The sequence below is a fragment of the Phragmites australis genome, chromosome 21, assembly GCF_958298935.1.
Source record: "Phragmites australis chromosome 21, lpPhrAust1.1, whole genome shotgun sequence".
Taxonomy (NCBI): domain Eukaryota; kingdom Viridiplantae; phylum Streptophyta; class Magnoliopsida; order Poales; family Poaceae; genus Phragmites; species Phragmites australis.
The window spans coordinates 574,321-598,144 of NC_084941.1; the positions used below are offsets into that span (position 1 = coordinate 574,321).

General features: G+C 43.9%; 4 protein-coding genes across 7 annotated transcripts; 3 read left to right on the forward strand and 1 right to left on the reverse strand.

Moving 5' to 3' along the window:
• Positions 1–1,201: 1,201 nt before the first annotated feature.
• Positions 1,202–4,273, reverse strand: LOC133903432 (uncharacterized). The gene is made up of 5 exons (XM_062344815.1): positions 3,834–4,273; positions 3,133–3,398; positions 2,897–3,014; positions 2,270–2,478; positions 1,202–1,905 (listed from the first exon to the last, which is right to left on the reverse strand). Exons 1-5 carry the CDS (start codon positions 4,161–4,163, stop codon positions 1,476–1,478), a joined length of 1,353 nt encoding a protein of 450 aa, XP_062200799.1. The 5' UTR covers positions 4,164–4,273; the 3' UTR covers positions 1,202–1,475.
• A 1,925-nt stretch (positions 4,274–6,198) lies between these two features.
• Positions 6,199–8,383, forward strand: LOC133903662 (zinc finger BED domain-containing protein DAYSLEEPER-like). The gene is made up of 2 exons (XM_062345097.1): positions 6,199–6,661; positions 7,877–8,383. Exons 1-2 carry the CDS (start codon positions 6,538–6,540, stop codon positions 8,290–8,292), a joined length of 540 nt encoding a protein of 179 aa, XP_062201081.1. The 5' UTR covers positions 6,199–6,537; the 3' UTR covers positions 8,293–8,383.
• Positions 8,384–9,996: 1,613 nt separating this feature from the next.
• On the forward strand, positions 9,997–16,333 carry LOC133903401 (uncharacterized). Of its 2 annotated transcripts, none has more exons than XM_062344762.1 (4): positions 9,997–10,136; positions 11,308–13,507; positions 13,589–15,719; positions 15,814–16,333. In XM_062344762.1, exons 2-3 carry the CDS (start codon positions 11,356–11,358, stop codon positions 15,670–15,672), a joined length of 4,236 nt encoding a protein of 1,411 aa, XP_062200746.1. In that variant the 5' UTR covers positions 9,997–10,136; positions 11,308–11,355; the 3' UTR covers positions 15,673–15,719; positions 15,814–16,333. The 2 variants fall into 2 exon arrangements, with proteins under 2 accessions (XP_062200746.1, XP_062200745.1); XM_062344761.1 differs by lacking the exon at positions 9,997–10,136 and adding an exon at positions 10,878–11,238.
• Positions 16,334–19,653: 3,320 nt separating this feature from the next.
• Positions 19,654–23,416, forward strand: LOC133903842 (SNF1-related protein kinase regulatory subunit beta-3-like). Of its 3 annotated transcripts, none has more exons than XM_062345305.1 (3): positions 19,654–19,801; positions 22,644–22,693; positions 22,780–23,416. In XM_062345305.1, the coding sequence occupies exons 2-3, from the start codon at positions 22,667–22,669 to the stop codon at positions 23,086–23,088; spliced, it is 336 nt and encodes a 111-aa protein (XP_062201289.1). In that variant the 5' UTR covers positions 19,654–19,801; positions 22,644–22,666; the 3' UTR covers positions 23,089–23,416. The 3 variants fall into 3 exon arrangements, with proteins under 3 accessions (XP_062201289.1, XP_062201291.1, XP_062201290.1); XM_062345307.1 differs by having other exon boundaries at positions 19,678–19,801; positions 22,649–22,693; XM_062345306.1 differs by having other exon boundaries at positions 19,690–19,791; positions 22,641–22,693.
• The last annotated feature ends 408 nt before the right edge of the window (positions 23,417–23,824 follow it).

Here is a 23,824-nt window from a genome sequence, read left to right on the forward strand (position 1 = left end):
AGGTAGACTCAAGTAGCAACAAGAATACTAGCAAAAGAAAAAGGCATCACACGATGTGCAGCAACAGGCTCAAAATAGCATTCGAACAAACCAAAACGAAGAGGCCCATGTGTTGCCAAATAGCTCCTCACTAGGCTTGCCCTCACAGAAGAGCACACCACGACCACAAGAGCACACAGCCGATGACGTTTCCACGATGAAGTAGGCGACTAGGTGAAGGGAAGGGTGCACATGGTGATGACATCATCTTCGTCCTCTTCTTCCCCTTGGCCCCCTGTGTAAGAGGAGGGGTGCTGAACACCTGGGGATCCTCCTCCTTGCCTCCGCCCTCGTCCCCTTCGCCAAGGAAGAAGGAGCGGCCGAGGAGATCCTCCTAAGAGGTGGAGATGTCTCCACACTCCAACTCTACATCCTTCCTCAGATCCGCATCGCCATCCCGAGAAGAGGCAGAGCCAAAGCCGGCGACCTTGGCAGCGGTTGAAGACCGACGATAATCCTGATGGGCTAAGCTGGCAGGTTGGACGAGAGGGAACCAACGATAGTGGGGCAGACGAGCCGGATAGGGAGCGGGTGGCCGGGCAGGGGCGTAGCCCGAGTGAAGAGGAGGAGGCCACGGGAGCGGTGATGATAGCCACGCTGCATGCGGAAGGTCGGCCTGTGGATGGGTGCTCAGATCCGGAGCAAGCTCGAATCCAGGTGGGGTGGTGCGGCAAGCCGACGGAGAGAATACATTGGATGAAGAGGACCGAGTGCGAGGCGGCGAGATCGATCAGATCAGATCGATGAACAGTAACTGTCTGATCGAGATCGAGCTAGATGAACATCACCGCACACCAGATGGGACGAGCGGAGTGGCTGATAGAGAAGTGGATCCGGCCAGGGGAAACCAAAGCTAGCCAAGGGAGAGAGGAAGAGAGAGCCGATGTGGGAGGAAGTCGACGATCTTTTTTAGGGTTTTGGACAAGTTGCGGCGTACTGAGGAGAAAAAATTAGCTGGGATATCATGTTAGGAATAATAATTTGTATTCAATGGTAGATTTGGAGGATAATATATAGAGTACATAATAAAAACTCTAGTAATCGATAATGACTTTATATTCCTAACATGACATCCAACAAAGTCTTGCACTGAGATTTTGTATAGTCTCAATGCGATTTCAGTGGGCCACAAAGGTGTTGCTTCACATAAAGACCAACAACATAACAATCATCGAATTCATGCATTGCAACTAAAAACATGAACTACATCGGTGCATTTTCCAGTTTATCACATTCTTTGCAATGAAATCTGTGTAATGCCAATTTTGAGCAATGAAGATTGTAACAAACACCAAATGGACTGACAAGCTCTATCCAGCTCGGCTGCTCTGAACAATGTACTAGACCTACTAAAAGTGAAAGAGATCCTACGTACAAATAGATGTCTAGGACTTGGACTAAACCAGAAACGATCAGACGTTTGAAACGTCATATGTTCAAACATCTGAACAAAACTCCAAGCTATCGAGGTGAAGCGCGAATGATTCAGCCAATCTGTCGGCGTCCTGAACCCGCAAGCGTGTGCCTTGCTGCCCGACGACAACTGCAGCTACCCGTGAAGCCAACAGGCCAATTCCCTTAAGGTCTGATGCGCCCCGGAGAATGCTATACAGAATCCCTGAAGCATATGCATCACCGGCGCCACAGGTGTCGATAGGTATGCATGGTGACGGAGGGATGTATATTGCTTCGCCTTTCACCCCAATGTAGGAGCCATGCACACCGTCTGTCACGGATACTAGAGGAACAGAGTGGCTTAAGTATCTTGCGGCTGACATGGGGCTATCTGTTGAGGGTAGCTCGCAGCACGCCCTTGCTTCGTTGGCATTGGCGAACAATATGTCTGCATAGTTTCCTACAATATCCCTGAAAATGTTTTGGTTGCTGTCAGTATTGTAAGCAGATGAGGCCATAGTATAGAAGAATAATACAGAGAAAATGTGCATTGAATAAAAAAACAAGGAATAATTTCATTGCAGTCATGAAGAAACATGATATTTAATGGTACTAATTTGTGAACAATTATGCTAGCATAATGCCATAAGATTCTATTGCTACTTCCAATGATACCACCGGATATAGAATAAGGTGCCTTTTGTGTGGCCCATTAAGGTGGCTTTACATGCCTAACACTTCTCTTTTTAGAGTGGACATGCACTACCAATGGAAGCATGTAAAAGATGGTTAATGATGATAGTAGAGAAATCCTTTGCAAGGACACTAGTCTCACCAAAAATCATTGTAGCAACGCTTGATGCAAGATACATCTGATGCTGTAACAGCAATGAGTGCACCATTCTTGTGAGCATCTTCACACGCTTGCTTGATAGCTTCAATCGTGTGAGGCAGCTCAAATAGATAACCTTCCACTACTAGTAGATTTGTTTTGGACACTAAACTGGCCAAATCTGAATCGTAACTCAGAGTTGAAGATGTACCCTGCAAAGAAAAAAATACATGGCACTGTTAGAGCATATATTAGTGGCAGCAACATTTGTAAATGATTGGTCAATGAACTATACTTGTCCAAAATATAGGCAGATGACTAAAGGATGTAACGTTGATATCACATCGTTGTTCCTGTTTCCATATTGATACTACAGACAGTACCTTGACAGAAATATTATATCTTGGGAACTTCAATGTATGCATTGCACATCAATGTGCATATGGTTTAGATTACTCTTAAGCAGCCAGATAGTGAACTGCTTCATTTCCAGACACAAGTTGCAACCCTGAGGTATCTAAATAGGCTAAGGAGTATGGGTTAAAAAGGCATAGCATAAGCAAATAATTGTAAATTGGAGTAATAGCTAACAAGTTCAGAAAAAGAGGAGTAGTCAGTAAAGGAACTGACCTGATATGCAAGCATAGTTCGCTGTGCATCCGGCGTTGTTAGAACAATGACAGTTCCAGTAGTCCCATCTTTGACCGGCTTAGACAAGAAATGCACATTAGCTCGACCCAACTTCGCCCTAATAGCGCAATTTAAACCAAAAGCATGATGTTAGCAAACGCTCTAAAGGCCTAATGCGGAAATAGGACACCAGGATCAGCCGCAATGAAAAGAAATCTGCTGAATCAATGAATTACCTGTAGAAACTACCTAGTGGGTCGCTGCCCACACTGCCAGCCATCGCAATTCTAAGCTCAGGGTAGCTATCAGACCGACTACTCCCAAGCCTCGCCAGTGCCACAAGTGAGTTGGACAGGGAGCCCCCGGCTGCGGCCTTGTAGCTGCATCCATCCATGGCGCGCAAGACCCGTCCTCTCTCCTCATGATTCACGACCTTTCTTGTACCCTTCTCTATGCCCAATCTCTCGAGGAATTCATCATCTACCATCCCTGAGAAGTCCACCTATTGCACACCAAACCAATAACAAATCAACATTGATCTCCACGCGTCTCCATGCAGATTGAAGTTTGCACTACAGTTTAGCATTGGTGCCTTGCATATTTGGCAGATAAAATACAAATAAAGAACCACTGATGTTTTAGTGTCACACAGTAGTAATCAATGATGATGAAGCATGCAACAGTTAAATACTCGAGTGGCAAGTACCAGTAACAGCCTCCACAGATTATTCAAAACACTAGAGTATTCTAGATTTGTACAGCGTAAGCTCTCAGTTTCTTTGGGTGCGGCCAGCCGGCCACTTGCTTCTTGCAATTTGACATCAACACCACAGAAAGGAAAGACCTTTAACTCCGGTATATTTCGCAATCGCGCTAACAACAAGAAACAGCTACAGGACGCGCAGAAGGGGGAAGAGGAAGAGAAGGATGCGCGCACCATGGCCTGGCCGAGGCCGAGCACGTCCCATCGCTGGGGCCCGGCGGACGCCGCAGAGAGCTCGACGACGTCCTCGTCCTCCCGCGGCCCCCCTCCCCGCAGGGCGTCCTCCTCCTCCTCATCGTCGTCGCTCTCGCTGACGCCAGCGTCCGAGAATCCCCCGAGGAGCGCTCGCACCCTCGCCCTCGCCCTGCCCTCCCAGCGCACCGCGAGCCGATGGTAGCTGCGGCAGCGTGGCGGCCGCACCGCGAGAGGGAGCGAAGTAGGAGGGGGTGGAGGCGGGGAAGGGAAGCGGTTGAGGAGGCGGGAGGGAGAGGAGGCGAGCGCCATTCGGGGGAAGGCGCCGCGCCGTGGCGACGTGGCGTGCCGTATTTGAGGAGGAAACGGATGGGGGTGGAAGGAGATGGGGGCGCGCAGCCGGCCAGGAGAGGCCTCGCTGCCTCGCTCCCTATCACTAGAAAGAGAGAAAATTATATATTTTTTCAATGATAAAAATATAAAAAGGCAAAAAACTTTGGCTGCAGAAGGCTCTCCCTCCCTCTGAAATGTGGGGTACACTATGCAGGGTCTGCCTCAGGAATAAATTGATGATTTGACATTGAAAAAAATTGTCATTTAATTATAATATCATTCATGTTAATAAAGCGTGAGATAATTTAAGTCGATAACTGTGGATCAAAATGATAAATAAATGAATCCATCTCTTGATGGTGGCAAAAAAAAAAAATCAATAGACTCGCTTGGAACTTTTTTTCCGAGTGGGCCTTAGGAGTTTGGAACTTGGAAGATTTTGTTGGGCTTTCGTCTCCGTTCTGGGCTTCATTCGTGGGCCAGAATGTATGGGCTTTTGTTGGGCCGATCTTCATTTCGACTGATGGGTCGTCATAATTCTGCAAACTAAGGCATTCGGCCTCTTGCTTTAAAAAAGAAAAAGACAAAAAGAAGACAGCAAACTCTTTCCCTAAGAGGAAAGAAGAAAGAACGTTCGGCCTCTCAAGCATCTCCATCCTTGATTCCGACCGTCCGAGTATTTCCTTTCTTATAAATGGAGAATAGCAATATATATGTGTTCCGTTGTTTGCATCTATTGTTCTACTTTGATTTGGAAGATGCAGATATATATCTTCAATCTAAGTCTAGAGTGAAAGGTGTATAATTAAATATGTATAACTAATCCAGTATATAATAATATGAAAAGTACAAAAATCACATAATAAAAATTAAATATATTTTTAAAATATATAAAAGATAAATATTGGACGTTTATTATGGAAGACAAATAATGAGAGATTAAATATAATTTTTAAGGAGAAACATGATTCAACTTTGCATGGTTACTTTTTGATCAACTCAGATAGACGGTGAAGATCATCTGACTACAATTCATGAATTATAATTTTGTTTAGCAGAGCTCTAACTTCAATATCTATATATACGAATTAAAGTTTATATGATAAAATAAAACAATTTAAATACATATTTTTACTTTATAATAAGAAAAAATATCAATCAAAGACCATCAAGTTGTTCAGCGCATAAGCGTCAAATTTTTTGAAGTTAGGAATGACAAGATCAAAAAAAAATTGAAGATGAAGCTCAGACCTAAAGATGGCCAAATGGGCCGTGCTTACTGGGCCGGCCCGAGGCACGGAACTGTAGGCACGGCCCGGCCCGGCACGGCTCGGCTCAGGCACGGGTGGCCCAGAAGGCACGGCCGGGTCGGGCCGGCATGGCACGCGGCGGCCCATCACGGCACGGCCCACCGTGCCGGCTCGGCACGCGGCGGCCCACGGCACGGCCGGGCCGGCACGGCACGGCACGGCCCACCGCGGGGGGCACGGCCCGGCCGGCACGTGGGGCACGATGGGCCGGCGGGGGCACGCGGGAACGGCCCGTTTAACCCATTAACCCGATATTTTTGAATTTTATAACCGTTTTGTTGCCGTTTGAGCTCCAAAAAATTCAAAAAAATTGCAAAAATCATCATTTTTCACCTATAAATAGAGGAGCACCTTGCCCTTCCATTCCACACCAGCAACACCATTTTCTCTCTTGTTTCCTCCTCTCATTCTTGTCTCAAAGTTCGTGAGAATTAGCGATAATTTGGTAAAATTAGTTTGAATTGTTGCAAAAAAATCCGAGCAATTCCAAAATCGTCATCCTGCTGATTTACTATCTTGAAGTTGAAGAAATCTTGGTGATTTTTTTGCATCGTTGTTGAGTCTTATTTTATTATTAGTTTTATTATTTGATTATTTCTAACTCTGAATATTTGCAATTTTTGTAGTGTCATTCGACATTGATCATGGATGCCGGTGATCATGATACATCCATAGATCATGATTTTTTTCTCCAATGACTCACAGGGGACTACGGCCCCTTTGATACTAGTGCTGCAGGTGATGATGGACCCGACGGTGAACCTCCGGTTGGTTCACATCCAGATCCAGGTGATGCAGCAGGAGTGCCATCGTCAGGCTCTACAAGTGCGCACACATTAGCAAGCAGCGGGTCTAAAAGATCAAGAGCCGGTACTTCTGAAGTTTGGCAAGACTTTGAAAGGATCTACAAAGAGGAAGATGGGGTAAGTGTCAGGTATGCTAAGTGTTATATTTGTAAAAATGAATTATCTGTAAAGCCCTCGGGTGGAACGGGGCACTTGAAGAGGCACGCCATAAGTTGCAAGCGAAAGAGTGGAGCAGCCATGAAGCAGACGGTGTTGCAGTACAACCCCGACGGCTCTGTTCATCATTGGGAGTACGACTCTGCCAATGCTCGAAAAGAGCTATGTCGCTTCATTGCAAGAGCGGATCTACCACTCAATATCGGTGAGTCTGCTGCATTTGAAGATTACATTAAGCAAGCTCATAATCCTAGGTTCACGCATGTTTCTAGACAGACAACTAGTAGGGATATGGTAAAATACTATAATACGTGTCGTAGCAAACTTAAAGAAATGTTGCAAACATGTACATTTTCAGTTGCTTTGACCTCGGACATATGGGCAGGTAGGGCTAGAGAGGATTATCTCAGTGTGGTTGCTCATTTTGTTAATAATAATTGGGAATTAGAAAAGAGAATAATAGGTTTTCGCTTGATTGACAACGCGTATACCGGTGAAAATATTGCTGAAAAAATATCTCAAGTAGTTGCAGACTTTGGCCTCACGAATAAAATATTTTCTATCACTTTAGATAATGCCGGTGCAAATTCTAGAGCAATGGATATTCTTACTCCGTTGTTTAGTACTTATGTTGAATCTTTCTTGTTACATCAACGTTGTGCTTGTCATATTATCAATCTTATAGTAAAATCCGGTTTGAAGAAGTTATCGCGATACTTAGAAGATTTTCGTACTGCAATATCTTTTGTGAACTCTTCTAACCAACGAATTGCAGCATATAAACAGTATTGTGTTGCAATGGGTGTGCGTCCACGTAAGTTTGCTCTGGACATGTCGGTGAGATGGAACTCTACTTTCTTGATGCTTAAAAATATTATACCATATAAGAGCACATTTGGTGTGTTTATTCATACACATTACCATCAGCATGGGGGTCAAACTTTACTTACGGAAGCGCATTGGTATGTTGCTGAAAGGATACTGGAGTTTTTTGAATTTTTTTATGATTCAACTGTGAGTTTATCAGGAGTTTATTATCCAACATCTTGTTTAGTAGTGCATAATATTGTTGAAATTGCTACTCATTTAAACAACTATGAAAATGACAATCTTTTAAGAGATTGTGTAGCTCCTATGAAATCTAAATTCTTAAAGTATTAGAAAGAAATTCCTTTGTTATACGCTTTTGCCTTTATTTTAGATCCTAGAGCTAAAATTGCAGCTTTCTGTAGAGTTCTCGCAATTCTAGGTGATGCTCTTGGCCATGATTATTCTAATTATTAAACTAATGTTCGTTCTAAGTTATTCGAAGTTTATAGTAAATATGAAACAAAGTATGGCGGAGTTCGCCTGCAACGACCTCCACTAGCACCCACAACAAGTAAGAAGACGACAACGTGGGGGAAAATATTTGGTGCAGGTTCTTCATCAAGAAGTTCAGACTCTTCGTCACGATCGTCTACGGGCACCGGAATTCCAACATCCGGAGGGGAGCTAACTACCTTCATCGACAGTGACGTTATCAGCCACGAACAAGAAAACTTCAACATACTGCAATGGTGGCATGAGCACAAGACGAATTATCCAGTCCTTTCACTGTTAGCGCGAGATTTGTTAACGGTTCCTGTATCTATAGTTTCTTCTGAGGCTGCCTTCAGTCTTACAGGAAGGATAATCGAAGAGAGAAGAACAAATCTGTCAAGTGAGATAGTTGAAATACTCACCATAGTAAAGTATTGGGAACAAGCTGAAGCACGAATACAACACACTGCAGAAAATACTGAGCTTGAAGAATCATTCCAAAATTTGTATCTAGATGCTGATGAGAACGTGTAATTTTAAATTTTCTGAGCTAGGTTGTACTCTTTTTTCCTTTGCTAGAAAGGTTTTTAATGAGGCAACCTATCAATAAAGCTCATTTTTAGAATTAATCATGTGCCCCTATTATTTCTAAGTTTTTTTATTCATGTTTTTTGTTTATTTTTTTAAAATACCCCCCGCGGCCCCACCCCCACCCCCACCTACCTCTCCTCTCATGGTGGCCTATAAATACCATCTACTCCATCTCAAACTTTACCCACCCTGCCCACCCATCTCTCTTTTCCTATTTGCTAGCCAAGTAGCCAGTATTCACTTCACATCAAGAAACTAATTCCATATTTCAATTCATGGATCAAGACGCCGAGAACTCAGGTGTATGGTCCCAAGTGTGGCAACATTTTGAAAAGGTCTTCAAAGAAATTAACGGGGAACAGGTAAGATTTGCTAAGTGTAATATATGCAGTATAGAAATAGGTGCCAGATCTTCACATGGAACGGGACACTTGAGGAAGCATATTAAAAATTGCAAGCAAAATTCTGGGATTTCTAATAAAACCATGTAATTTTCGGAGCATAATCATTGGTTGTACTCTTTTTTCCTTCTAGTAGAAAGGTTTTTAACGAGGCAACCAATCAATAAAGATGTTATGTATTTATTTTTCATATTTTTTATTGTTTTTTGGATTTTTTTAGCTATTATTTTTGATTTTTTTCTATTTTTTTAGTGCTGACGGGCCCAACGTACCTCCACCGTGCCGGCCGGGCCCGTCGTGCCTTCCCGTGCCGACCTGGCCCGTCGTGTCTCCACCGTGCCGGCCGGGCCCGTCGTGCCAAACGGGCCTATCGTGCCTCCACCGTGCCGAACGGGCCCATCGTGCCGAACGTGCCGTGGGCCGGCCCGACACGACACGGTGACAGTTGGATCGTGCTGTGGGCCGACGGCTCGGCACGCAGGCCGGCACGGCACGTCCCGTAACAGTAAATGGGCCAATCGGACCGTGCCGAGATAGGCCCGTGCCGGACCGGCCCGATTGGCCCATTTGGCCATCTTTACTCAGACCTGAGTATATAAGCAAATGTTGGTTAGGACACACGAACACCAAGTGAGTGAATTGGCAAATTTGCCCCTCTGCTCTCCTCGAGAGAGTGACGACCGCATCGTCCCGTCCCGTCCCGTCCCCCCTCTCTCTCGCCGTCTCTGCCCTGTCCCTCCGCGATCCCATCCCTCTCCCCCTCCCCAAATCGCCAAATTTCTCTCTCTCCTCCTTCGCCCCACCTCGGATCGAGACCAAACCCCTCGCCCAGCCCACCCCGCTGACCCCAACCGCTAATTCGCCACGGACCGGAGTCTGCCGGTTCCACCGGGTTCGATTCGAGCTCCCGCCTGCTGTTTCCGGTGAGGCGTTTCTTCTGAAACCGGCTGATTCGCTGCGAATTCGGGTATTCCGGATGCGCATGGAGCAGAGGCCCGCGGATCTAGGGTTTCGGAGGAGCTAGGGTTGCTACTGCCTGCCGCGGCGATCTGGTGATGGTGCGGCGCGGCGCCGGAGTTCGGCGAGGAGGAGGGATCGACAGCGGGGAGGAAGATGCAGCGAGGCGGCTATGCATGGCCGGCGCGGCGGCGGCGGCGGTGAGAGGTGCGGCAGGAGGCGGCGTCTCGTTCGGCACATGTGGCCAGCAGCTCGTGTAGAGGCAGAAGCTCCACCACCACCGGCACAAGGACCAGCTACTGCTCCTTCACGTTCATTTGCCCCCCCCCCCCCTCACCTCGGACAACCGATTGTCCCCAAGTGGTGCCTGCGCGGAAGCACGAGTGTGTCGATTCTCCTCTGTCAGTGTCACCTGACTCCTTTATAAAGGTGCGTCTTTGTTGGGAATCACTTTAGAATTTCCTTGCGACCTTGATAAGATTTAGTCGATCTGAGCATGCTGTTGTTATCAAATCATTATCTTTTTTGTTTCTCCATGGACAATACCTGCTACATGAAGTAACTAGACTAGATTTCTCTGCTTAGCTGGGGAATTGGAGATGGTAGGCTGACACATCTCAGGAGGTTTTATGTTGAGTGAACTGTTGGGTCCGGTCGTGCTAGTGGCGCTTGCCAACATGCTAAATGGAGTTTCTTTTGTAGGATTGGATTGAATTCAAGTTAAATCTTACTCTCAGTTTGACAGTTTTGGCACACAATATGTGAGGGGTCTCCTTTCTTGCACCCTTGCTAAAAAGTATTTTTGCATATCATTGCTTGTTGGTTTAAGGAGTGGTACAAACTATTTTAAGAGATATACAAATGATCTGTGGGCAAGTACCATCCACTGAATACGCGTGTAAAATACTAAAATGTAACAAATTACTTTTGGTTTTGTGTGGATGCAGTGTCATTGTCATATGCGGCAAGCCATACCTTGCTCGTGCTGGTCTTTATCGCAATTACACAGTTTACTGTTGTATGTTCATTGCTTGTTTGATTGCTAATATAATGTACACAGGGTGGTTGTAATTATTAAACTTCTATTGCAAGCTAGCAAGACAATGGAGCAACACGAATAACACTTGCTCCTTTTACAAATAGTAAATTACTATTTATTTTTTCAGGACGGGTGCGAGGTTCGAGTTGGCGATTGCGCTCTTATTCGGGCTGTTGATGGTCCTCCATTCATTGGATTGATACGTTGGATTGAGAAAAAAGAAGAAGGCCATCCCAAATTACGCGCTAGTTAGCTTTATAGACCTGCCGACGTGAAGCTTAACGAGGGCATACAAGTTAACGCTTAACCAAACGAGATCTTCTTCTCTTTCCACCAGGCGAAACATCTGCTGTTTTTCTGCTGCACCCTTGTAAAGTTGCCTTTTTACGTAAAGGTGTTGAGCTGCCAGCTGGAATTTCTTCATTTGTATGTTGGCACGTATATGATATTGACAAGTGTTTTTGGTGGCTTACTGACCAGGATTATATTAATGTAAGTTTGCTATTTTTTGCTCTTTTTGTCTATTATATTTGCTGCTTCATGTGTGACATTTATGACCAGGAACGGCAGGAATAAGTAAATAGGCTTCTATACAGAACAAGGTTAGAAATGCATGCCGCAGTGCAGTCAGGTGGGCGCTCACCAAAGAGATTAAATGGTCCATCAGCTTCCCAGCAACTGAAGACTGCTTCAGATGGTACACAAAATTGTGGTTTATCTAAAGGAAAGAAGAGAGATAGAGGTGAGCAAAGAATTGATCCAGCGAAGCGGGATCGAGATCGCCTACTTAAGGTCGACGACAGTGACCCTGGAAACTTTAAAATGAATGATATGAAGTCTGAAATAGCAAAGATAACAGAAAAAGGTGGACTTGCAAACACAGAAGCAGTTGACAAGCTAGTTCGTCTTATGCAGCTTGATCGAACTGAACAAAAGATAGACCTTGCTGGTCGGGTTATACTTGCTGATGTTATTACTGCTACAGAAAGTCCTGATTGTCTTGGCAGATTTGTGCAATCAAGGGGTCTGCCAGTGTTGGATAGTTGGCTTCAAGAGGCTCACAAAGGGAAGTCGGGTGATGGTAGTAGTCCTAAAGAAGCTGATAAGCCTATTGAGGAACTTCTCTTGGCCCTGCTTCATGCACTATCTAAATTGCCTATTAATCTCAGTGCATTGCAAAGTTGTAGTATTGGGAAGTCTGTCAATCATCTGCGTGGCCATAAAAATTTGGAGATTCAGAAGAAGGCTAAGTGTCTTGTTGAGAACTGGAAGAAGCGTGTTGACGCTGAAATGAAGTCAAATGATGCGAAACCTGTAGTATCAGGTCAATCTGTTTCCTGGCCAGGAAAAGCGGGGTTCCCAGAAATTTCTAATGCAGGAAACAAACGAGGTGACTCAAGTGAGCACAGTCCAAAAAATCCAGTGCCCAATGTTTCTTCATCAAAAGTTTTGACTGATAAACCTGGGGGCACTGATGCTGTTGTGAAGTTGAATCTTGTGGTATCTGTCTCTTCAAAATTACAACATATGCAACCAGCAAATGTTGCCACCAACTTGAAGGACCAGCCCTGCAAATCAACTGGTGGGACTGGTGGTTCTGAACTCCCTACTGTGAAAGAGGAGAAAAGCAGCAGTTCAAGCCAATCACTGAACAACAGCCAGTCATGCTCTAGTGATCATGCAAAAACAATTGGTTCTTCTTGGAAGGAGGATGCAAGAAGTTCAACTGCTGCATCTGGTGGTGCTAGCAAAACTTCTGGAAGTTTGTCACGGGGCCATCGAAGGGCAAACAATGGGCTTGTTTCAGGGAACCTGAAGGAAGCTTCCACAAGATCTGTCTCTCTTGATCGTTCTTTGTTGCCGGATAAATCATCTCAATCTGGAACAGCCTCTGAGAAAGGAATCGATACACCGTCTGATGACGGAAATCGTCATAGATTGATTGTTCGGTTTCCAAATCCCGGTCGTAGTCCTGCTAGAAGTGCAAGCGGAGGCTCTTTTGAGGACCCATCTGTTACAGGGGGTAGAGCTTCATCTCCCGTGGTTGTAGATAAACACGAGCAGACTGATCGCAGAGTAAAAATGAAGACTGAAAGTTCTCAGCCTCATTTAGCTTCTGATGCTAATGTCGAGTTGTGGCATAGCAATGATATAAAAGGAGCTGCAGGTTCCGAGGAAGGTGACAAATTACCATGTGCTATATTGGATGATGATAACAGCAGGACACCTGAAGATGCCGGTAAGGATGCATGTGCATCACAAGTTGCATGTTCATCCTATATGAACGAAAAAGGCGTCTGCTCAAGTGAAACAAGGGCAGGAGGCTCATTTAGCCCAATGAATGCTCTGATTGAAATCAAGTACTCCGAAGCTAGTCGTTCCTTGCAAGCTGGAGATGATACAGCAATGAATCTTCTTGCTAGTGTGGCAGGAGAAATATCTAAATCTGAAATGGTTTCCCCATCTTGTTCACCCAAAAGTTCATCTGCGAATAAAGAGGTCTGTGAAGGTGACAACATTGGGAAGTTTAAAGCAGAATGTGATGTGAGCCCATCACAGGATCCAGGGCCAACGGATGTTAAGAAAGTCATTGTGGCGAAGGAAGTGAAAAATGACGCTTGTTTGGTTGCAAAGGAGGAACGATGCCATACTGTGCCATCTCCTGAGCCAGCAGATTCTAAAGCAGTTGGATCTTCAGCCAAGATTGAAATCCGTGAAGATTGGAAATGTTCCTCTCTACCTGCTTCAGTTGATTCACAAGGTAATCGTGATTAGAACTCCAATTCATGCCAGTCAGCTAATAATAAAGTTTTCATGATGTCTAATATGGATTCATTTGCAGGTGAAGATTGGAATGCATGTACTGTTCGTGGGAAAGCTGAAGATGGTTGTACAGCCAAGTCCGGTGCTGTCGAATCTACATTGGGCGGCTACTGTAGCTTGGTTGTTTCAAATAGAAATTCAAGATTGATCCTTGCTGGGGAATCTTCATTATGTGCTGCTGATAAACGAGTCCAGGGTTTGTTAAAGTCAACCAATCAGAAGCAACTTCTGGGTGTATCGGACCTCCCAGGAGCCATTGATAGATGTGACAGTACAGCTGGTAAAATAGATTTGAAGGTTGTAGAGTTGATAAAAGCTGATGCTTTGGGGGATGGCAGCACAGTGCAGAAAAAGGATGAAAAGAAGGAACATTCCTCTTCCTCTCTGGCTGATGATAACAAACTAGTTGTATCAGCAGCATCCCCACTTGGTGTGGCAAATGTGATTAAGGAGATTAAAGAATCAAAAGACAGTTCTGGTGAATCGAGTAGTCATGTAAAATCTGAAGGTATCATTTCTCAGCAAAGTGAGCATAGTGCAAAGCACAGTTCGAAGAAATACAGCGACGGTGCAAGCAGAAAAGAGGATGGAAAAGAAGACGTTGTCTCATCAGATGAGGGTTCTTCTCTAGCTGCTAAGGCCAAGTCAAGTGCTACAGCCAAGCTTGACTTTGACTTGAATGAAGGAATATCTGGGGATGATGGGCGTCAGTCTGAGCCAACTATCTCACCCATTATATGTTCCTCTGCAATTCATTTACCTTGTCTTTCGCCATTCACTTTGCCTATTGCAGGTGGTTTGCTGCCAGCTCCAATAACAGTAGCTGCTCCAGCTAAAGGATGCTTTGTTCCTCCTGAAAACCTACTAAGAGCGAAGCCTGAGACCAGGTGGAAAGGTTCAGCAGCTACAAGTGCATTCCGTCCTGCCGAACCAAGGAAGATTTTAGAGATGCCCCTCGCCACACGTGACATTCCAGTATCTGACGCTGCAGGGGAGCAGTCTCGCCACCCGCTTGACATTGATTTGAATGTAGCAGATGACCAAGTTCTTGAGGAATATGTTTCACAGAGTTCTGCTCAGACAACTTGTTCTGAATCCGGAAATACAAGAAGTCGTGATGGCTCTTTACGAAATGCTGGCATTGAGCTTGATTTGAACAGAACTGATGAAGTTGCAGAGAATGGCCAATTTACACTAAATACTTCGTGCAGAGCTGAAGTCCCACTGTTACCGGCAAGACCGTTGCCTGGGGTTTTCTCTAATAGTGGTATGAATAGCTTGAGGGACTTTGATCTGAATAACAGACCAAGCCTTGATGAAGCTGGCACAGAACCTGCACCAAGGAACCTATCAGCTAAAAATACAGGCAGTATACAATTCCTACCTCAAGTTCCTGGCGTTAGGATGAATAATTCTGCAATGAGTAATATATCACCATGGTTTTCCTCTGCCAACCCTTGTGCTCCTGTAGCTGTACAATCGTTTTTTCCTGCTAGAGGAGAACATCCTTACCCTATTGAGGTAGCACCTGGAGCCCAGAGGATTATTGTGTCTACAGCTGATGGTGGCCAATTTGGAGGTGATTCCTTCAGGGCTCCAGTTATTTCAACATCACCAACGATGATGTTTCACCCACCTGCATATCGATATGCAGGATTCCCTTTTACTTCCAGTGTTCACCTTCAAACACCAGGATTTTCAATTGGATCAACAGCATTTGCCAATTCTGTGCCTGCAGGAGTTCCTTATTTCCCTACCATTTCCCCTTCTCTTGTTGGGCCAACAGGTGCATTACCTGCCCAACACTCAAGGCAATATGCAATGAATCTTCCAGAAGGTAGCAGCAACAGTGGACGTGACAGTAATCGTAAATGGGAAAGTCAAGGCTTTGATCTTAATTCTGGCCCTGGAAGTATAGATGTAGAAGGAAAGGATGAACGGGTACCTTTACCAGTTAGACAAAATTTGATCACACCCCCACGTGCCTTTGTGGAGGAGCAAGGAAGAATCTACCAAATGCCAGGTGTAGGAACAAAGAGAAAGGAACCTGATGGCATTTGGGACACAGAAAGATCTACATACAAACAATTATCATGGCAATGAGAACCCTTCAGGAGATCTTCACACTGGCTTGTGTGCCCTGTGAGCATGTACGTACTTTGATTCTGACTTTAAAGACCTGTTTGGTTTCTTACTTGCAGTTCCTACTCTTTTGAAATTAAGGAATTATGTTTTTATTTACAGAGGTAACTGCTTGTAGAACTTGGGCGCTGTATTCTTCCGTTGCTGGACTATAACTTACATGGATTCATCCCAGCAATGATGGTGCGGGATTGTGAGAGGAAACAAAAGTTTGCTGTAATTGTTGTAAATGTTCATCATACATCATGCTTTCATTAATTTTCCTAGACTTGAGCAGTTGCTTTGCTAGTTTTCTTAGCTGTTAGGGTCTCTTCTAATTTACTCTGGTGGGTATGGCTTTGTAGATGCAATTGTTGCGATCCTGAGCCTCTTCATACATCTGGAGCCACTGTAATTAGTCCGTGCTGTTTGTTCTTTATAAAATGCTGAGCACATCTTGCAGCTTTACATGAGATTTAGATGTGACCTTGTGTTTCGTGGGGGGAGCGTTTCATCAGCTGACCATGTAACACTACGGAGCAACAAGCTGCATCGTCATGTGTCTTTCGTTGCCGTGCAGCTGTATAAGGAATTAAGCAGGTCAGCGAGTTATAATTTGTTGCAGACTCCTTGTCATCAAGTCTATGCATTTTGTTTCCATCCTCTTCCAATGATTTTTTCCCCTTGTGTTTGGAGTGGTGCTGTCCTTCAGATGATTTTGTAATCCCCAGTAGCACCTTGTTTCTCCTTGCTGCTACAAAGGTGCATGACATCATGGTGTCTACTGCTGTCTATTGATGTTTCCATCTGCTGTGGTTCTCTTGGAACTGTAACATATGATCCTTGGGTCTGAGAACATATCTGGTGCTCCCAGACCTCAGGTGCTCCTATGCTCCCCGTTCATGTCAGCACTCGGATTAAAAATCAAGGTGCGTGATTGAGTGGGTTTTGTGTTGCATCAGTAGGTTCAGATGATCGCATCCGGTATCTTGTACAGCGTGATGGAAAGTTTGCCGTGCGAGATGGGATGATTTTCATTCCATGTATAGGCGATGTACCTGTCCTGGTTCTTGCGCTTGCATGTCACTTGTTATATTCCTGATTTTTTTATAATGGAAAAAAAGCGTAACAAGCTACAAGATGTTTGTTATATTCCCCGGCATCTGCATTCTAAGATACACTCAACCTCTCACCTTATTACATAGACTCGTAACCAAGCTGAGCAATCAAAAAAAAAAAAAAAAAAACGTAACAAGCTACAAGATATTTGAAAACAATTTTTAAACAGCGCATAGTCTATTATTAAATCTTAACTTATGTTTGGCCAAGAAGTCCATCGCAATGACCTCCGTAGCCAAAGAATATGCCCTGAGCTTGAAACCACCGGTGTCGCAACGAATATAATTGATGATGACTGACGAGTGCTTAGACTGCCTATGATATATCTATATGCATTTGGTTTTCTCGCCTTCTCGGTTTATGACTGGAAGCGCCTTCTGCATGGGCTCGGTTCGGAAAATAGCACAAGACCTGGTCAGATCTAATTCATATTATGTATGGTACGTGGCAAAAAAAAATCATAAAAATTATAATAAAGATAAAGAAAATCATGTATAATGAAATAAGAAGAAAATAAATTGTCATATGTCACATTATAGATTATACCCATCAGTCGTAGGATTATTTTCCGGCTCGGTCAGGCCATGTAGGAAGGCTCCTCTTCTCAAAAAAAAAAAAAAAAAAAAAGTCTCCAGCGGTCGAGCAGCGGTACGCCTCCCTCTTCGATCGCTCGCTGAGCTCGCCGCCGCCTACATCGCCTCCTCCCAGGCGGAGATACACTGGCTCCGTATGCAAGCGGTACGAATTCTAATTTCCAGTAGAGTGCTCGCTTTGTTCAGGCTTTAGCTCGGCGTGCACTCATGTCATGAACTTGGTTTCAGAGATGCATTTGGAAACCAGGATCTGTTGGTCTCCTGGAATGTGCCTTTGATAAATCTGCATCCACCCAAGTCGAGTTTTCAGGGGGTAGATTAAGCCATTGTGTCCCCAAGACATGATTTCTATGGAGTGCTCTGGTTTCTGAACAGTTACTGGTTCAGTCTTCACTTCACCATCTGGGCCAACCATGGGCAGTACAGGATCAGAGCATCAGGTATAGCAGTTGCCCCCAAGTGTTTCTTCAGTTGGTTCACATAAAAGACAGGGTGAATTCTAACCACTAGGCTGTTGCAGCTTATATGCTACTTTACCAAGTTTCTGTAGAACTCTAAAAGGCCCATAGAATCTGCTGCCAACCTATATGGTTGCATTTTAAGATAGGGCATATCTCCAACAAGAAACTCCCTCACTTCTGTTTATCATGGTCCGGCGATTCATTCTGACTTGTGCTTCAGCCAAATTCTCAAGTCTGATTATCATGGTCTCCTTTTCAGTAATAAGATCTCTAGCTTCACCCGGGTACAGACACTCCACTGATTAATGGTGGTGGATAACCATAGAGAGCTTGAAATGATGAAATCTTCAGTGATGAATGATAAGTGGTATTATATACCACCACTCGGCTAATAATAACCAACAATAACACTTCTTGGGTTCATTGAAAGCCATACATCTTAAATAGTACTCGATGCATTGATTCAACATCTCAGTCTGTCCATCAGTCTGAGGTGATAGACCAAGCTAAATCTCAGTGAAACTTTCATAGTCTTGAAAATTCCTGCCAAAACTTACCAGTGAAAATCATATCCCTGTCAGTTACAATGCCTTGGGGAGTCCATGTAACTTGAAAATGTTGTCCATAAAAACTGTGACCACTGTATGTTCAGTATAAGGATAAGTCATAGGAATGAAATGGTCATATTTAATATTAGAGAAATTCTACGATTTGTCATCGAATAACTACCGATTTTACAATTTGCTATCGAATAAATTCTGTTTACTTCTATACCATCGAATAAATGATTTGGTTCCTTATCCACCATCGAGCCATCTGAATTCCGAAACTGCCCTCCGCGGGACTCGTTCAGCCCATTATGAACAGTACCCGAGAGCTCAAAAAAGTCACAAAAAAATGTTGATTTTTGTGCACGCTCTATAATTCATAATCAACCCATTTTAACTGTATTCACCTAAAAATACTGTGTAGAATTCAAACTAAAATTCCTCAAAATGTGCTACTTTTGTAATACTGTGTATTTCAAAGAACTCACTTTTTCACCGCGGGAGATAATTTTAGAAATTATTACATCACATTAGAGGAATATTAGTAAATTTTCTCAGATTTTTTTAAATTTTTGCGAGGCTTAAAAATTGCGAGAAGTTACAAAAGTAGCACATTTGGAGGATTTTTAGTTTGAATTCTACACAGTATTTTTTAGTGAATGCAGTTAAAATAGGTTGATTATGAATTATAGAGCGTGCACAAAAATCAACATATTTTTTTGACTTTTTTTAGCTCTCGGGTACTGTTCATAATGAGCTGAACAAGTCCAGCGAAGGGTAGTTTCGGAATTTTTAAAAAATCAGATGACCCGACGGCGGATAAGAAACCGAATCATTTATTCGATGGTATAAAAGTAAACGGAATTTATTCGATAGCAAATCGTAGAATCGGTGATTATTCGATGGCAAATCGTAGAATTTCTCTTAATATTAACATCTCAGTCTGTTCATCTGTTCGAGGGTGATACACTGTTGGTAGACCTTCAATAAAGTCTATGAAATACATATCCATACTATATCAGAAATTGATAGACCTTCAATAATATACTGAATTAATTCTACGTGAGTGAAACACGTATGCAATTGCCAACGAGGGGAAAGGGAACCTGCATACCAATTGATTGGGCCCGTTACAAACTCGCCAGCCTTCATATTGGGCCGAGAATGGCCCATTGGGCCGTAAACAATAAAACTCATACAGTAGGGCCCATTGGGCCGTAAAATCGTACGCATGGCGGCCCATCGCGGCCGAAAATGAATCTCCGATTCCATCCGTCCCCATCTGGTCGCGTTCGACCTCGACGCAGCGACGACTCCACCGCCGAGATCTCCTCCGCGGTCGTCGGGCACATCACCGCCGCCGACCTCCTCCGCGGTCTGCAGACTGCAGGTACCTCCTCCCCCCCCCCCCGCCTCCTCCTTCTGGACCACGGCGGCGGCAACCCTAGGTCGCTGCGTTTCGCGGGCACGTCGACGCCAACGGCTTCCTTTAGACCCCCACGGTCCCTCTGGTCTCTCCTCTGCCCCGACTCCCCGACCCTCTCCTTTGACCCCATGATCGATGCTCTGTTTCTTCCTTCTTGTATGTTGGTCTGAACAACTGCGCTGGATCGACGGTGTCCTTTCTCTGATCTGAACACCAGTGCCGAATAGCTCAAGTGTTCACTCGTTTTCAGAGAGTGAGGAACCCCTCCGCACATACACAAATACCTGACCTGACCACATTTTTCGGTGAGGAACCATTTAATGCCGGAGCGTGACACAAATTGAAGAGGAGGGGGCAATGGTTCAGTGTTAATCAACAACTTTACAACTCCTAAAATATCATATTAGAGCACCATTTAGGGTATGTATAGTCCAAAATACAACCACACGGAGACTAATAGACTAATACATACCAAAATAGTAAACCATTCATCAAGGCTATCACTTGTCAAAGGTCTGCTCTTCTCTCCTTCAGGTTCTTGGTATGAGTCATATCTTCATAACCGTAGTTTCCTACAGTTTCACCTTCATAACTAGGGGTGCAGGAGATCTTCCCCAACTGATTCATCTCCTTTCCTTTTGTAAAATGAATAAAGGTTTTCTTTCTGTGACCATTGCTACCTAAATTAAAAATTACAAACTAGTCAATTAACTGTAAAGCTAGCAAAACATATCCACTATGAAATTAGGGCTAAGAAACTAGGAAAGAAACTCCATTCCCCAATAAAAAAGTTTTGCAGGTGATCTCAGTTGACTACATCAATACAGACTAACTATTCCAATTTGAACTTTCTCCATGCCTATTGCAAGGAGCGAATCATTGAATGAACCAAAGAAAGGATCAAAGTTAGAAACCTAAACCTGCAGGCAAGCACCAGGTCCAGGCAGCCTTGGCGCCTTGTGGCAGTGCTCCGTGGACAGAAAGCCTAGCATGGCAGCAGTGTGGCGAGCGTGGGGGGCGACGAGCGAGTGCAACCAATATGCGAGCTCCTGCACCACCACTGCACCACACCCTTTTCTGCTGCTTGCCGCCATGCGATCAATCAAAGCCAAGAAGGCAGTGCGTTAGAATATGAAAGGAGAGATGTTGTCATGTTGGTTTCCACAGCCCTCAATCCTTGTATTTCCTTCTTACATTGGCTGATTTGCTACTGGGCTGAATGAGGCGGGGCTGGGATACGCGAGCCTTGCAAATTTTGATTTGGGCAAGGGGGGACCGGAACCCAGTATGGTCTCCACTGGGCTCCGCCCCTGGAACCATTCCAAACATTTTTGCAACACACCATCCATCGTTTTAAGTGCGTTCATTGTAGTAGTCCAGTTGTGGCAATGTTTTTTGTTACTATTGGAGTCCAGTCATCAATCCATATGGTTTCATTCTTTAGTGTGTGCATGATCTCAGTCATGTTTGGTTATCGAGAGTGCTTAGTCTTAGTACAAGCTCCGGTGATCTCCTTGCTTAATGTCCGTAATTTGGCTTGCTGCTTGTTTGTTTCCATGATTATGTCATGTCTAAGTTAGCTGGAACAGTGTATTTATCATAATGTATATTCGTGCTTTTGATTGATTTAATAAATCGGTTTGGCTTGATAGCTTTTCTAGTCAAATATACTGTAAAATTTTGAAAATCCCTTGTCTCTCTACTCCCCGTAGTCACAGATAAGTGCCCTTTTGTGCATATGTTGCTGGTTATCCTGAAACTGTATCACTGTACAAGATCCATATAACTTAGCCATCCATGTCAGACTGACTCCTGTGACTCAACACACGCAACCATTTGCGTACAACTTGAGTACAACTCAGGATCGGAAGGTTTAAATCACCTGGATGGTAGCATATGATGGTTTAAATCCATGGTTGTACTTGAGTTGTACACAAATGGCTATACGTGAAATATTTCCGCGGAAAATATTCGGCTGATTACTTATTACTAGATCATCTCTCCGACTACAAGTATTCCTTTGGGGTAGTTAACAGGTTTCCAAGGCTGGTTAGATGGGTTATTGACACAAATAGAGCTTGGTTGCTTGACCCATTACTGCTTAATAGCCATGTTATGATTTCTCTATTGATTCTTCTAGCTTCCATTGATGGCACTTGCTTGGTTTTCAAGCTTACATACATCAAGAGTGATACATTTGATATTTGTTATGCTATATGAATAGAGATATATAAACCAAATTTTAAATAGAAAAAACGGTTACAAGGCCGATTCTTGTGTAGTCACTACGTCAGGTGAGCGAGTACCGGTTACTAAGTTGTGGTACCTTGCTCGAAATTTTCAACTAGTATATATGACCATGCCCTTTTCTCAAGGAGTAGTTCAGGTCAAAACTGATTGCTGGGAATACCCTTTGGATTCATGTAATCACTTGAAATCTTTTAGCTAATGCATGCTATTTTTATGTAGAAGCAGTTTAAGGTCAAAATTGGTTTTTGGTTAAATACCATTTGACGTATTTGCATTTATCTGGTCTTTTGAAAACAACAAAGGATCTGAATAACTTTTGTTGGACATTTCATCAAGTCTGGATTTTAAGATACAAGTTGCTCTCAATTTATTGTTATCCTGGTCACAAAAGTTTATCGGTAGCTTTTTAAGTTTAAGGTGTTTTAGTAACATTTGGTGTCCCTGTGTTGTAATTTCTTTTTGCGAGGGAAGAATCTTTTTCATATGGATGATACCAAGTCACCATATCTTCTTTAAATACTCTACTAGCATGAACAATATCTTCTTCTTTCACCAGGGTAGGCAATAGGCTGCTGGAATATGGACCGAGAAGGCAGGGATGACCATGTAAGAACTCCTGGAATATGTTGCTAGCATTTTTTTCTAAACCACTGTAGATTTCTTTCTCACTTATGATGGTAACCATGGTGCAGGAAGGGGTGAATGTTGTTGGATTTGAAGTCCCAGCTTCACCAGAGGCTAGCTACAACAACCCTGTTCCTGGAAATGAAGATGAAGCTCGGGAGCCCCCAGTGGTTCCTCCTCATCTCCAGCATACATTATTGAGCTTCCCACCAAGCCATGATGATTCAAGCAGGCTTCCTCAGCCGCAAAATGTAGTACTCAACCACCTTTACATAGAGAAAGAGAACACAAGATCCGTTGTTGCTCTGGGGATTACGCATCGGTTCAGGGCCAAATTTGTGACAGTTGTGCTTTACAAGCCAGTGCACAGGCGGTAGGGTGTGATTTGAGTTGTTTACCTTGTTCCTGCTTCCATTTCACTGCATAGGAATGGTAATTAAACACCCTTGGGTTGTGACCCATCGAACAAACAGAACCCCCTGTTGTAGTCGTGCAGATTCTGCAGAAACAGAAGAGCACCCAATTGTTGTAGTCGTGCAGAAACAGAGGTTAAAACCTAGGCTGTGGATCATTTCCGAATGATTTGGTCCTGTACTTAATTGGCTGTTTGTTGGGGATGACGGTCCGATTGGATGATAGTTATGATCTGTGCAACTTAACTCTGTTGTGTTGTTGACAGATGGTGAGAAGCTGTCTATTAAGTGATGTATGTGTGTGACAGAGCTGAGCTGTTTCATTTGCTGACATGGTTTCGGCGCGGCCTGTGGGTTCCAGGCATCTCTACCGAGGAATTACATTGTAGGCATATGTGCTTCGTATGACTCTTGCCGGGTATAGTATACGCTTTTCTCGGGCTTGTAATTTAAACTGCTCTCTTTCTGCTACAACCCACAGATCAGATGTAAGATTGCAAGCTCTAGTGCGGTGGAGCCTAAATGTGCGATATATCGAGTATGATATTTGGGGTTGTGATAGTACGTGGATGGATGTATGTATATATTGTATATCTATTATGTGTCTAAATGTAGTGAAGTTCATTGTTGCGTCACTTATTAGTTACGATCTCAATAGCAGTATGATTATAATCTATAAGATATGTCAGTTATTATAAAT

Excerpts from the sequence above, each read along its gene's own strand:
- LOC133903432 (XM_062344815.1), bottom strand. The coding sequence starts at position 4,163 with ATGGCGCTCGCCTCCTCTCCCTCCCGCCTCCTCAACCGCTTCCCTTCC. Across the intron at positions 2,479-2,896 it reads GAACTATGCTTGCATATCAG|GGTACATCTTCAACTCTGAG; the intron begins GTCAGTTCCTTT and ends TTTTCTTTGCAG. Across the intron at positions 1,906-2,269 it reads CGTTGCTACAATGATTTTTG|GGATATTGTAGGAAACTATG; the intron begins GTGAGACTAGTG and ends AAACATTTTCAG.
- LOC133903662 (XM_062345097.1), top strand. The coding sequence starts at position 6,538 with ATGAAGCAGACGGTGTTGCAGTACAACCCCGACGGCTCTGTTCATCAT. Across the intron at positions 6,662-7,876 it reads GGATCTACCACTCAATATCG|GTTCTTCATCAAGAAGTTCA; the intron begins GTGAGTCTGCTG and ends TATTTGGTGCAG.
- LOC133903401 (XM_062344762.1), top strand. The coding sequence starts at position 11,356 with ATGCATGCCGCAGTGCAGTCAGGTGGGCGCTCACCAAAGAGATTAAAT. Across the intron at positions 13,508-13,588 it reads TGCTTCAGTTGATTCACAAG|GTGAAGATTGGAATGCATGT; the intron begins GTAATCGTGATT and ends ATTCATTTGCAG.
- LOC133903842 (XM_062345305.1), top strand. The coding sequence starts at position 22,667 with ATGGACCGAGAAGGCAGGGATGACCAT. Across the intron at positions 22,694-22,779 it reads GAGAAGGCAGGGATGACCAT|GAAGGGGTGAATGTTGTTGG; the intron begins GTAAGAACTCCT and ends ACCATGGTGCAG.